The sequence below is a fragment of the Orcinus orca genome, chromosome 19, assembly GCF_937001465.1.
Source record: "Orcinus orca chromosome 19, mOrcOrc1.1, whole genome shotgun sequence".
NCBI classification, from domain to species: domain Eukaryota; kingdom Metazoa; phylum Chordata; class Mammalia; order Artiodactyla; family Delphinidae; genus Orcinus; species Orcinus orca.
In genome coordinates, this window is record NC_064577.1 from 41,595,352 (window position 1) to 41,607,769 (window position 12,418).

Consider the following 12,418-nt stretch of genomic DNA (forward strand, 5'->3'; position numbering starts at 1 on the left):
AGATCCCACATGCCGCGGAGTGGCTGGGCCCGTGAGCCATGGCCGCTGAGCCTGCGTGTCCGGAGCCTGTGATCCGCAACGGGAGAGGCCACAACCGTGAGATGCCCGCGTACACCAAAAAAAAAAAAAAAGCACAGCATAAAAGTCAGTAACTCAATATTCTTTCATTCAGTCACAGGATCTTAAAATGTTATTCAAAGCAAAAAAGAAAGATACCATCTACCAAGCAATCAGTAAATTGCACAGAGTGGAAGGTTTTTTTGCCGCACCTGGCAGCTTGCAGGATCTTAGTTCCCCAACCAGGGATTGAACCCGGCCCCAGCAGTGAAAGCACCTAGTCCTAATCACTGGACCGCCAGGGAATTCCAGTGAAAGGTCTGTCTTTAAGAGACAGAACTCAGGAGGAAAATCCTGCAAATGAAGACCAGGAAACTAACCAATCTGACATGAGAAGATGAGCACATGTTTTACTTAATAAAAATCTAAAGATTTACAAATGCCATATAAATAATAATCCTCATTTTGAATATTCTCTAAACTCTACAGAAATGGAAGATGTAATTCTTTTGAACAGTCACCCAAGTTGTAGTCGTGTTCCTCTGTGCCTCAACTTATGTAATCATTTTGCCAACAAGCCCATTTTATACATTCCCACCTTCCTGTATTTTTACAGCTGTCAAAGGAATTTACTTTCACTTCTAAAAACTCTAAAATAGAGGCTTAATTATTTAGCTTAGCCTTCCCTCCCCCCACAAAAAGAAGCCACTGAAGAAGGAATATTTCTCTTTTCAACTTCTGAAGTTGCTCCCCATTCATAATTGGATTCAGAATAAATCTCGGTCAAAGCATACCAGTAAATTAGAGCAAAGTCATTTTCAAATGAAATGAATTTTAAATGACACATTCAAATACATTAAGGATTAAGTCCTTTCAAGTGAAATAACTCTAAGCGTGCAAGAATGAAGTTTAGCCAAATACTAGGCTAAGACTCAGGATAAAAAATGAAGTAGACATAGCCCTTGCCTGAGAAGCTTACAGTCTAGGATAATATATATGTATAGAAATACGAAGGTATAATGTGTAAACATAATGTATAGATATTGAACAAGATTATTTAAAATTTACATAGAAGCATTAGAGTTGGAAAGTATACATTTCAGCACTAAATTGATTCCAAGTTCAAAAATTCAAGTTAATCATATTCCCGTATTATGTGATATCACGAAGTTACAATTCTGAATTTGGCACATTCCTTCTGACTCTGTAAGCAAGTAATCGTCTGTTTTCATTTCTAGGGCAATAAAATGGGTTCACCCTGTCTCAGGGGGTTGCTACTTGTGAGTGACTAATAATTTACACCCATAATGTCAAGTTGCTGGGTGGGAAGTGCAAGTTTAACTAGTACTTCATAAGATCTCTGGAGATGCGGTTACATGTCAAAAAGTATAACTAAAAACACATTTGCCTATAGGTTCCCAAGATTTCATTTGTGATGCCATTTCTGATAAACCGTGAAGAGTAGATCACCGGGTCTCAGGCTGTACACTGAGAAATGAAATTCAAAGAGAAAGCTTTTTTGAAAAGGAAAGAGCTAAAACTCCTGGTTGATGTGCAGGGCAGAAACCCAGTCTCATGATTTGGGGGTCAGAGCGACCCTCTGTCCTTTTTGTTTTCACTGTAAGCAGCAGGGTTGTGTTGTGTATAGAAGGCACTGCAGACCCAGATCCTATCTTGGCCATCTCCTGGCTGTGTGGCCTTGAATAAGTCACTTAACATCCTCACCCTCCGATTGCTCTTCTGTAAAACGGGATAAAAATACTCACTTTAAGAAGTTGCCACAAAGGTTAAAAATAATGTCTGTAGTTCAACTGCCCAATGTCTAGAACATATTAAGTACACAATAACTACTAATGATTCAAACAAGGACAAGATCAGAAAAAAACGCTTGTAACGCCGGTGATAGTTTAAAGGAATCCGTATAATGCTGGGGCCCCTGGCATTTCCACTTAACAAGTTTCCATTCTCTCAAGGAATGGAACAAATGGATGGATCACGGCCCCTCTCTTCAAGCTGAGCCTGCATTGGATGGCTGCTTCCTCTCTATATCTATTGTGAATGAGAATATGTAAATTCTGCAAATTTCTTGCTTAAAAACCCCTTTATTTAGACATCCCACTTGCTTGCTCTTTGTGAAGTGTATAAGTTAGGAGAAAATATGTCCCTTGGCCTATCTCCCTTCTATGAAAAGGTAAAAGGAAGTTGTAGTTGGATTTCACTCTGAGTTCATCATTCCTGTTCCTAGGAAAGTGATAAAAAAAAAAGGGTCACAAGATCCTCCCATTTGCCAGAACTGATACTCTAGAGGTCTGACATGGGCTTCAAGTGCAACCTCTCTGCATTTGCCCCCAAATCACCAGTGGGCACAGCTGGCTCTAGCAGTTCACAGGACTATCCACAGAATTGAAGAACCTCACCTTCAGGGAGGCTGGAGTCAGAGCAGATAATATCTGGATATTTGGGGGTTAAGGGGTTGAGGATACGAGCACTGATACAATTTCCATAAACAAAAAGATCAATTGTTTTTTGATACACTAGCAAAGTTGGCGGTAGAGTAATGAACTACCAGACAAGGCTCCTGATTTCATGGAGTTTACTAGGAAGGTCAAACTTCATGTAAAGGAAGACCTGCTGGAAATACTATCATAGTCTACTCAAAAATAGCATTTTTCAATGTTTAAGAGGTCTTCTTTCTGAATCAGAAAAAGAGAAACCGGGCTTCCCTGGTGGCGCAGTGGTTGGGAGTCCGCCTGCCGATGCAGGGGACACGGGTTCGTGCCGCGGTCCGGGAGGATCCCGCGTGCCCGGAGCGGCTGGGCCCGTGAGCCATGGCCGCTGAGCCTGCGCGTCCGGAGCCTGAGCTCCGCAACGGGAGAGGCCACAACAGTGAGACCCGCGTACCGCAGAAAAAAAAAAGAAAAAGAGAAACCATGCAACAACCTAATGACAAGACTTTCAAATCTTTGAAAATTTAAATTCCGGTATCAATCTGGAAAATGTGTTTGTTCCCCACCTTCCACCAGTGCGTTTCACAACAGTTTCTGAAACGATATTCTGCCAGAAGATACACTACATCATGATCAGATGGTTTATACTGAGTTTTCGAAAGGAAACAGGTAGGAAATATGAGTGAACTTTAAGAAGCTTAAGACTTAGAAAGAAATATTCATTACTTTATCCATTCAGCAGTCACTCTTTGCTTTCCTAATGTGCATAAGACACTGGGCAGTGCTGAGAATACAAGCAATGGAATAATTCGGAGACGAAAAATTTCTTATGACAACCTATCTGTACTCCACCCAGATTTCTTTTTCTATCACAAATATGTAATGGAAACAATTATTCAATTAGTTCTATACCAATGAATTGTCAATATGCGTAAACCATTTTCTTGTTGAGCTGGCCAAAAAAGGCTGGGGGGAGGGGAGACATATTTTGAATGGAGAGAGTGAACTTTTCAACGGCAACACCCATTCGGTGACCTATAAAAGGTTAGCCTTCCTGTCTTGCTGACACTGCACCATCCCTGGCTGTGGGTCTCTCGAGAAGCACCATGTCACTCTCCGCGCACACCTCTGGGATGCCCCAGTGGCTGTCCTCCCAAAGTGTGACACTGGGCAGAGCCAGGGGCATTTCTGCCTCAAGCATTGGAAGCAGCTACGGGGGAAGTGCCTTTGGCTTTGGAGGCAGCTATGGGGGAGGCTTTACAGCTGCTTCCATGTTTGCTTCTAGTTCCGGCTTTGGTGGTGGCTCTGGAAGTTCCTTTGCAGGAGGACTGGGCGCTGGTTATGGAGGAGCCAGGGGAGGTGGCTTTGGGAGCCTGGGGATTGGATTTGGGGGAAGCCCAGGAGGGGGCTCTCTAGGGATTCTCTCTGGCAACGATGGAGGCCTTCTTTCTGGATCAGAAAAGGAAACTATGCAAAATCTTAATGACAGATTGGCTTCCTACCTGGATAAGGTTCGAGCTCTAGAAGAGGCTAACGCTGACCTTGAAAACAAAATTCGAGAATGGTACGAAATACGAGGATCTGGAGACCCACCGAATGATTATAGTAAATATCAACTGTTGATTGAAGACCTCAGGAATAAGGTAACAAAATGGCTTTTTAGAGGGCCTTTGGGAATTATTTTTTACTTTTCTTTTTTGCTATTTCAATATTTTACAGTCATAAATCACCTAAAACTTAGATATCTTTCCATTCAACTGTATTTGGAATAATTTCTCATCTTAAGATATTTAGTTTCATTTTATCATTTACCATAAAGTGATTGTTTTTTACACTACCTTTTCTGGGGGAAATGTATGTTTCTTAATTTTTAAATAATATGCTCTATACATATTTTCTTTTAAAAGTTAACTGCCTTAAACCCTTAATAAAATAGCATTATAACATCACCTAAAATTTTCCTGTCAAAGATATATTTGCAGAACACTGTCTTGTACGACCTCACTTTGTGTGTCTTCCCCTGTTTGGCCAGATCATTTCTGAGAGCACTGCAAACGCCCAGCTGCTCTTGCAGATCGACAATGCGAGACTGGCTGCCGAAGACTTCAGAATGAAGTGAGTAGACTAAAAGAAAGACTGATGATGGTTGACATGCCCCAGGATCTCTTCTTTTTCTCTATTTTCCTGCCTTCATTGACGGCAAATATTTCCAACCTTCTGCAGTTCACATGCTCCATGCATTTAATGTTTTGGTAAATTCACATTGGGCATTCTATCAGAAAGTAACGAGATTCAAACACAACTCACATTACATGTCCTTAGTTGTAAAGTACTTAAACCCAAGGCTACGGATTTTCATATTCGACATTTGTTATTGACTCATGTTGCGACATGATAATTCCACCAGAGTCCTAAACCTCAGTCTTCCATGCATGCAAATGAATGAATAATGTTTTTGCCTGGGCGCTAAATGAAGTGACCTTTTTCCCGATGACACATACAACTAAAGCATTAACCAGGCATTTATTTTTATATTGCCTCCTCCTTTCCCATACACCACCCTCAGACATAAGGAAAGAATACTAACGTCCTTTTTGCTCTGCAAAATTTCCTCACAGGATGTTGCAGTGGTGATGATCCTGAACCTTAGTGCGAGTCACTAAAGAAGTATCACTGTTTTAAATTAAACCATGAATAAAGGTTAAGCAAGATGACTAATTATTATCTAATTTTCAACCGCTTTTAGGATTCCATCAGAAACTCCACCTAGAGAGGGGCTGCTACTTACTGTTCAGAGCCAAGGCAGCCAGCCAGAGGGGAAGAGGTAGCCTGGGATGCGGTGCTACTGCGGTTCATCGCTGGTAGAAAAGTATCACTTCCTAATTTTTTCACTTCTCTCCCACTGAGTAGCAACCTGTCATTTAAAAAAAGGAAAAGAAAAAGTTAGAAAAGCAAAAACAGTCTCATGCATTACAATGCTGCTAAATTTATATGCAAAACAGCCCTGAAGATCGCAGGGGGCTTATTCAAATGGGTGTGTTGATTCCCTGGACTGTTTTGCACTTGGTGTTCAGATACGAAAATGAGCTGGCCCTGTGCCAGAACGTGGAGGCCGACATCAACGGTCTGCGCAAGGTGCTGGACGAGATGACCCTGGCCAGAGCCGACCTGGAGATGCAGATCGAGACCCTGAATGAGGAGCTGGCCTACCGGAAGAAGAATCACGAAGAGGTGAGCCAGAAAGCACAGTTCTCTAAGCTGCTTTTTTCTACCAGCCTCAAAAATTACAATTTCAAATTTATAAACCTGGAGTTAGAAGAGATATGCATGATACACTATCCCCCTGTTAAGATGACCATTTGTTTTGAAGTGGTGGTGGTGGTTTCTGTTAAAGTTTAACACGTGAGAGGCACTTTTTGTCATTTTCATCATTTGGTAAGGACAATCAGAATTTTAATTGTCCTGATTTAGTGATTTCTTAAAATATAGTATTTTTATTCATTAGCTAGGGAAAAAGATGTTAAAAGGCTGACTTCGCGCTATCTAGTGAAAAACGCTCTGGAAGGATTGAAGAATTAATCTTTTTGTCATAGAAAATAAAAGGAGATACTTATCAAGAAAAAGATACAGTATTTTTAAAGTTCAAAAATAAAAGTCTACCAATAATACAGACTGTTATATATGTTAGGGAAACGAATTATACCCAGTGTAATACACACATGGAACTCTGATATACCGCAATGTATATAAGTAATCATGCATGACCCTGGCACTAGGCTCCTAAAAAGCTTTCCACTGTAAAGCAATGACTATGGTACAAACAGTGGGCAAGCCCAGGGACCGTCTGCAGCCCTCGGTTTGGCAGCTGTAGTTGAAAACCCCGGGTACCTTTCCACCAGGCCTTCCCTTCTTGTAAAGGTTGTGGAGCCCCAAGAAGCGGGGCCAACTCATCCATCAGGCATGGTAGGCACAGCACCCAGGACCCGTGGTGAGTTTAGGGGCCCGTGAAAGTGTCTTAAGTTCTTTCAAAATCAGAATAAAAATACGAATTTTAGGTTAAAAATGTTTGAATATATTATATTGATCGGTTTGTCTTTATACCAACTATGTTTTGTGGAGGAAGAGGCCCACGAAAGTGACAATGGGCCCCTGTGCCCCTCTCTCTCACTCGCTGTCCCCAGGAGCTCCAAAGCTGCCGGGCCGGCGGCCCAGGCCAGGTCAGCGTAGAAATGGACGCTGCCCCCGGAGTGGACCTCACGAGCCTCCTTAACGACATGCGGGGGCAGTATGAAGCCGTAGCCCAGCAGAATCGGGAGGATGCGGAAGCCTGGTTCATTGAAAAGGTACCACTAACAAAGACAAAAGGCGTTGATACACTTGTATTAAAGACCGGGGAGAGGCGCAGGGCTGGCTCACGTCCCCTCCCCCCTCTTTGCTGTGGCAGAGCGCCGAGCTCAGGAAGGAGATCAGCAGCAACACCGAGGAGCTTCAGTCCAGCAAGAGCGTGGTCACCGACCTGCGGCGCGTGCTTCAAACCCTGGAGATCGAGCTCCAGTCCCAGCTCGCCACGGTACGGCGCGCGCCAAAAGACGCGGCTTCCTTTCGCCTTGCAAAGGAAATGTTGCATCCAAATTAGTAAGGCCATTGGCTGCCTTCCGCATTTCGGTCCCCTCCATTGTTACGTCTGTGCCATTTCCCTCCCCCGTGCAGAAGAAATCCCTGGACGACTCGCTGGCCGAAACCGAGGGCGACTACTACAGCCAGCTGTCCCAGGTGCGGCAGCTCATCGGCAACGTGGAGGAGCAGCTGCTGCAAGTGCGCGGTGACGCCGAGCGCCAGAGCGCCGACTACCAGCTGTTGCTGAACATCAAGGCCCATCTGGAGCTGGAGATCGAGACCTACCGCCGCCTGCTGGACGGAGAAGCCCAAAGGTGAATAGATAACTGAGGCTGAAAATAACCTCAATGGCTGACGGCCCGTGGACACTGATGCAGTTTGGGGGCAATAGAAGTGGGAAGGGTTCTTTAGTTGACAGAAAATAACACATCTAGTAAAGACATGCCTTAGATTTGTTAAATGCTCTACATTTTGCAAAGTGTTGTCACCTGTTATCTTCCCTGATAAAAGTTAATAAAATGCTGGGATGGACAATGGCATCGCAGACAGAGGCATACTGCAGATGAGTATTAGACAAATCAACCGTCCGAGTTCTGATGTTAATGCCCCGATGCTGAGAATGACATCAAATCACAGCCACGCAATCACCTCAGACCTACTGTAGCGAACTTTCCAAAAGTAATAACAGCCTGGACTAGTGGGAAGAATTCAGGACTGTAAATCAGGAAACCAGATCTTCCATTAGTGGCCAGTTTGCTTCACTTTAAGAGCCCATTTTAGGCAGGGTTGGAAAGCAAAGGTGCACTGCACCAGCTGATTACTCTCAGGGTGCATCGTTCAATCATTCTTAATCAAGAAATGTATAATACTTTCTCCAGTTGGTCATTTTTTAAGCTCAAATAGCAAATTCCTTATTCCCTCTCATCCCAGAAAGCATCATGTGATATCAACTCCCTTGTTTTCTTTACAGTGACTGTTTGGATGAAAGTTCCTCTGTGACAGCCTCCAACTCTCAAGCACCATCAACTGATTCCTCCAAAGGTAGGCAGATTCCCTAAGAAGCACTTGGAATAAGTCAGAATCACATCTGTTAATGACTAAAACTGTAAGATCTCATTGAATATTGCAGTGTTATTAACTAATTTAAACTTAAAGTATATTTGTATTCAGAGCAAAGAAAAAATATTTATGCATTCCTGCAGAAAAATGAGTAGTCTGTTCTGTGGTAAAACTTTTGGCAAGCTCAGGAAGGAAAAAAACAATCTACAAAGTATTATGAGAATCATAAACACTTTTTAAATTTTAAGAAGAAAAATATTTTCATTTGTGCACAACACTGAATACATTTTATTAAATAAAATGCATTTCGTTTAGAATGCAAAAGTCACTTTTGAAAGTTTAAATTTGATGGACTGTATCAGTCAATACCTAATTTAGAAGCTTAAGTTAAACAACCAATTTTAGATGAGTATTTGAAACACTAACTTTTGCCCTCTTTGTTCCATTTTTATCTTTAGACCCTACCAGAGCCCAAAAAACCAAGACAATTGTGCAGGAAGTGGTGAATGGTGAGGTGGTCTCCTCCCAAGTTCAGGAAAGTGAAGAAATAATATAAAATTTCACAAGATCTGCCCCGTGATTGTTTCCTTAGGAACAAGAAATTTACAAGTAGAAATTATTCCTTTTAGAGCAAGACGATACATTAGTTCGATCTCGATTTCTGTTTGTTTGATTTTCTTTGGATTCCCTATTCACTTTGAGCCTTTTTTGGCCTTCTGAAACAAAATTTAATTACAAATAATTGTGGAAATGTTGGTCTTTATAACAAATCAAAATTGCCTTACCTCTTCCTGGACCTAGAGTAGTCTTTTAATAAACTTTCTTCTAGTGACCTGGAACATATGTTTAATCACCGGACTTTGATCAAGTAGCATGTTTTTAAAAAGTTAATCTTAATAAAAGATGAATGGTAATAATGTGAAGTGTGTACCTCCTTGACTCCAAAAGTAGTGTCAAGGGCGTAGAGAAAGGTTTGTGAAATACTAATTATTAGTATTAGATAAACACTGAGATAAAGATGTTGAAGTGGGAGATTAAGTTAAAAAGATTCTTTTAGAAATTCTTTCCTTTTTACATCAGCCCATCAAGGTTACAAAAAAAAATTGTACTGTGCACTACACGGGATAACATTTGTCCTGTTCTTCTTCTAGCACTTTCTTTCATTCAATCAAGAAACACTAATGAACTCCCATAGTGTGCCCAACTCAAGCCTCGAAGGTGAATGAAGATATGGTCCTTGCCTGGAGGAGTTCCCAATTGAGGGCAGAGATAGACAGCTACTGGGAACAGTGATACAGTGAGATAGGGCGGATGGAAGTTCAAAGGACGCTTGGAGGAAGAAAAATTTGCGAGGAGGCAACCAAATGCTTCATACAGAAACCAACCAGGCAGAGAAGGGAGAAAGGGAACAGAGGAAGCACATAAGAAAGGACACAGGGGCGTAAACAAACACTGCTTTGATGGCCTTCCTCCTATTGGGCACCAGCAAGGCCCAGGGTGGGGTTTCTTTTGGGGTGGGGTAGACCCACAAGTCGATAACAGATGTCATGTTCTGGGTTGGGGCAGAAGGTGGCCAAAGTCTAAGCCTGAGTAGACTGTGGTTCAATCTGGGTTGCCAAATTCAAAACCCTAAAAGGAAAACGAAAGCAAGATTTAACAATTAAGAGCCTGATCTCTGAAGCCAGACTGGGTTCAAATTCTGACCCTAATACTTAATAGCAAGTAACTCAACCTCTTGCCTGCTTCTGTTTCCTGATCTTTAAAGTGGGGTGCGTTTGTGAAGCTTAAGTGAGGTAACATACATAAAACAGTAGGAACGGTCCCTGGCACTTAGAAGTACTCAATATTTGTGTCCTATTATTATTTACTGTGTGTAACCAAAATGTTTTGGAGAAACCAGGGGAACTGATGAGCAAGGAGCGTCAAAGGAGCAGAATGGAGAGGAGAGAGTCAGGCAAACCTGGAGGCATTCCAGCACTGGGTGCAAAAGCCCACAGAAGATTATTATGTCATTTTCAGCTGACTTGCTTCCGTATGCAGCTTTCTGAAGTCACACTTCTTTTTAAATTTGCTAGTGATCTCAGATGCTCCATTCATCTTACTTTATTATGCACGGCAATTCAGCTCTCTGTCTAGACCTCACCTTCCAGAACTGATGCCAGGAGAACCTTACCTTTCAGACCTAAAGAGATTATCAAGGTCTTTTCCCGCACAAGCTCCACAGCCCCCAAGTAATAAATGATGCCACTTCCTGGTACTCAAAAGTGGCTGCAAATAGTTATGCTTTAAACTGCCTCTGTTTTCCTTACATCTGAATTGTGTGAAACTCCAAGGAGAAAGGAATTTTGCACATGTGTAAAGTCGGTGGTCATTTCTTAGCTATTATCCTAGTTTCTCAGCCTTCCCTTCTTTTGGGAATATTTTCTCTACTGGGCTCCCAAAGGCATCACCTCACTGGAAGCTTTTTCTCAGACTCTTCTTTGTGACTTCTAAATGTTGACTTAATCCTATTGTCTTCTCTCTCTACACTCGCTCCCTAGGCGGCCTCATCTAATCCCATGGCTTTAAAGTAACCATCTATGGATGGCTGTTACCTAGACTCATTGTGGTGACCATTTCCCAACGTATACAAATATTAAATCATTACGTTGTATACCCAACACTATTAATATAATGGTATATGTCAATTATACCTCAATGAAATAAATAGATAAAGTAACCACTCCTTGTGGTAACCTCCAAGATGGTCCAATGAGCCTCACCTCCTGGTACTCATGTCCCTGAGCACGGTTCCCTTCCACAAGGAGTAGAGCAGACCTACTGAAGGAGTGACAGTGTGTGAATTCCAAGGTTAGGTCACAAAAGCATTTCTGTCTGGCTTGGTCTCTTGGATTGCTCATTCTGGGGGAAATTGGCTGCCCTTAAGTTATACTGTGGGAGAAAAATGTATTTTAAAAAAATCAGTGATTTCACAAAATTTCCCACTGAAGAACCAATAGCTAGCATCTCCTGGAATAGCCAGCAAGTTAAAACTCACAGTCCTATTCTGATAAAATCTTAGAATATTCTACAGTCTTCAGTTGGCAAAGGAAGCATTAGATTTCTTATTATTTAAGTTCTCTTTACCCTACTCCCACTGCCAAGAAATGCAGTTAGCATAGAATCCTTATCATGGAAGTCTAGGCCTCATTCACTACACCACAAGCCCTAATTCAACACAGATGTAAAAGGTCCTTTCAGACTCAGCAATTAATGAATTGCAGAAATGAGAGGTCTGTCTTAAAGGAAAATAACTCATAAGAAAAAACCCAGGTACAGGATCAGAAAACAAAGACAAGCATATCATTATGATTATTTTAAAATCTAAAATTTTATTAATTTAAATTTTAACATTTATCTGCATTTACTGTGCGGGCAGGCTAGAGAAAGTTCTGGAAAATATTGTATATACTAAATTGTTAGAGTGGTTATCTCTTGGAAATTAATCAAGGTGTTTGAAGAATATTTTTTCTTTTGTACATTTTTTAAATGCTTAACAAACAGTATATGCAACTCTGACAATTAGAGGGAAAATGAATTTTAGTTATCCAGAACAAATGGGTTTGCAAGTAGGTCACAGTAAAAAGGGAACCATCTAGAAAACGATCACGCATTGCCAAAGCAGTCAAATCTTCAGGCTTTGTAAGAGTGCCACCTACTGGAATCTCAGGATATGAACCTTAAAAAAAATTAACCCTGCTTTTTAAGCCACTTGAGATATGCTGGATACTACAAAATGGGTTTGGGATTTGTTTGTTTGTTTTAAGAAAGAGAGAAAGAAAAGAGAAGAAAAAAGCAAACCTGTTTAAAAGTATCAACTTAATAAATTAACACTTTCTTATTTAAATAAGTGGTATTAGTTTCCAGAAAGACCACCAGTAAAGAGGCAAGTTCTATAAGGCATAAAGTAAAAAAGAAAGCTAGTAGTTATTTACGGTGTAGAGAACCAGACAGCCAGTCTGAACTACCTAGCCTTTTAAAAATATACTCAAACATCAAATGAAAAAAATGTATTCATATACCTAAGTAAATGGCTTTTTAATGGGGTAGTAAATGTTTCTTAAATCTTGGTACTAGATCTAAGATTAAAATGTCATTGTTTAATATTAGTATCATAAACTCAGTATCAAACTAAAAACCATTAGTTTCCTAATTAAATGTATCCTCTCCATCACTACAACTTTTTAATAAAAGCTATG

At 41.1% G+C, this 12,418-nt stretch overlaps 1 protein-coding gene and 1 long non-coding RNA gene across 2 annotated transcripts; one reads left to right on the forward strand and one right to left on the reverse strand.

The window, feature by feature from the left end:
• Positions 1-442: 442 nt before the first annotated feature.
• Positions 443-7,218, reverse strand: LOC125962172 (uncharacterized). Its single transcript, XR_007473671.1, has 3 exons — positions 7,021-7,218; positions 5,293-5,418; positions 443-1,797 (listed from the first exon to the last, which is right to left on the reverse strand). It is a non-coding gene; the product is annotated as an uncharacterized LOC125962172 (long non-coding RNA).
• On the forward strand, positions 3,596-9,099 carry LOC101272223 (keratin, type I cytoskeletal 12). The gene is made up of 8 exons (XM_049702487.1): positions 3,596-4,147; positions 4,537-4,619; positions 5,579-5,735; positions 6,686-6,847; positions 6,949-7,074; positions 7,215-7,435; positions 8,092-8,162; positions 8,639-9,099. The coding sequence occupies exons 1-8, from the start codon at positions 3,611-3,613 to the stop codon at positions 8,734-8,736; spliced, it is 1,455 nt and encodes a 484-aa protein (XP_049558444.1). The 5' UTR covers positions 3,596-3,610; the 3' UTR covers positions 8,737-9,099.
• Positions 9,100-12,418: the final 3,319 nt, after the last annotated feature.

Excerpts from the sequence above, each read along its gene's own strand:
- LOC101272223 (XM_049702487.1), top strand. The coding sequence starts at position 3,611 with ATGTCACTCTCCGCGCACACCTCTGGGATGCCCCAGTGGCTGTCCTCC. Across the intron at positions 4,620-5,578 it reads GCCGAAGACTTCAGAATGAA|ATACGAAAATGAGCTGGCCC; the intron begins GTGAGTAGACTA and ends CTTGGTGTTCAG. Across the intron at positions 5,736-6,685 it reads GGAAGAAGAATCACGAAGAG|GAGCTCCAAAGCTGCCGGGC; the intron begins GTGAGCCAGAAA and ends CGCTGTCCCCAG.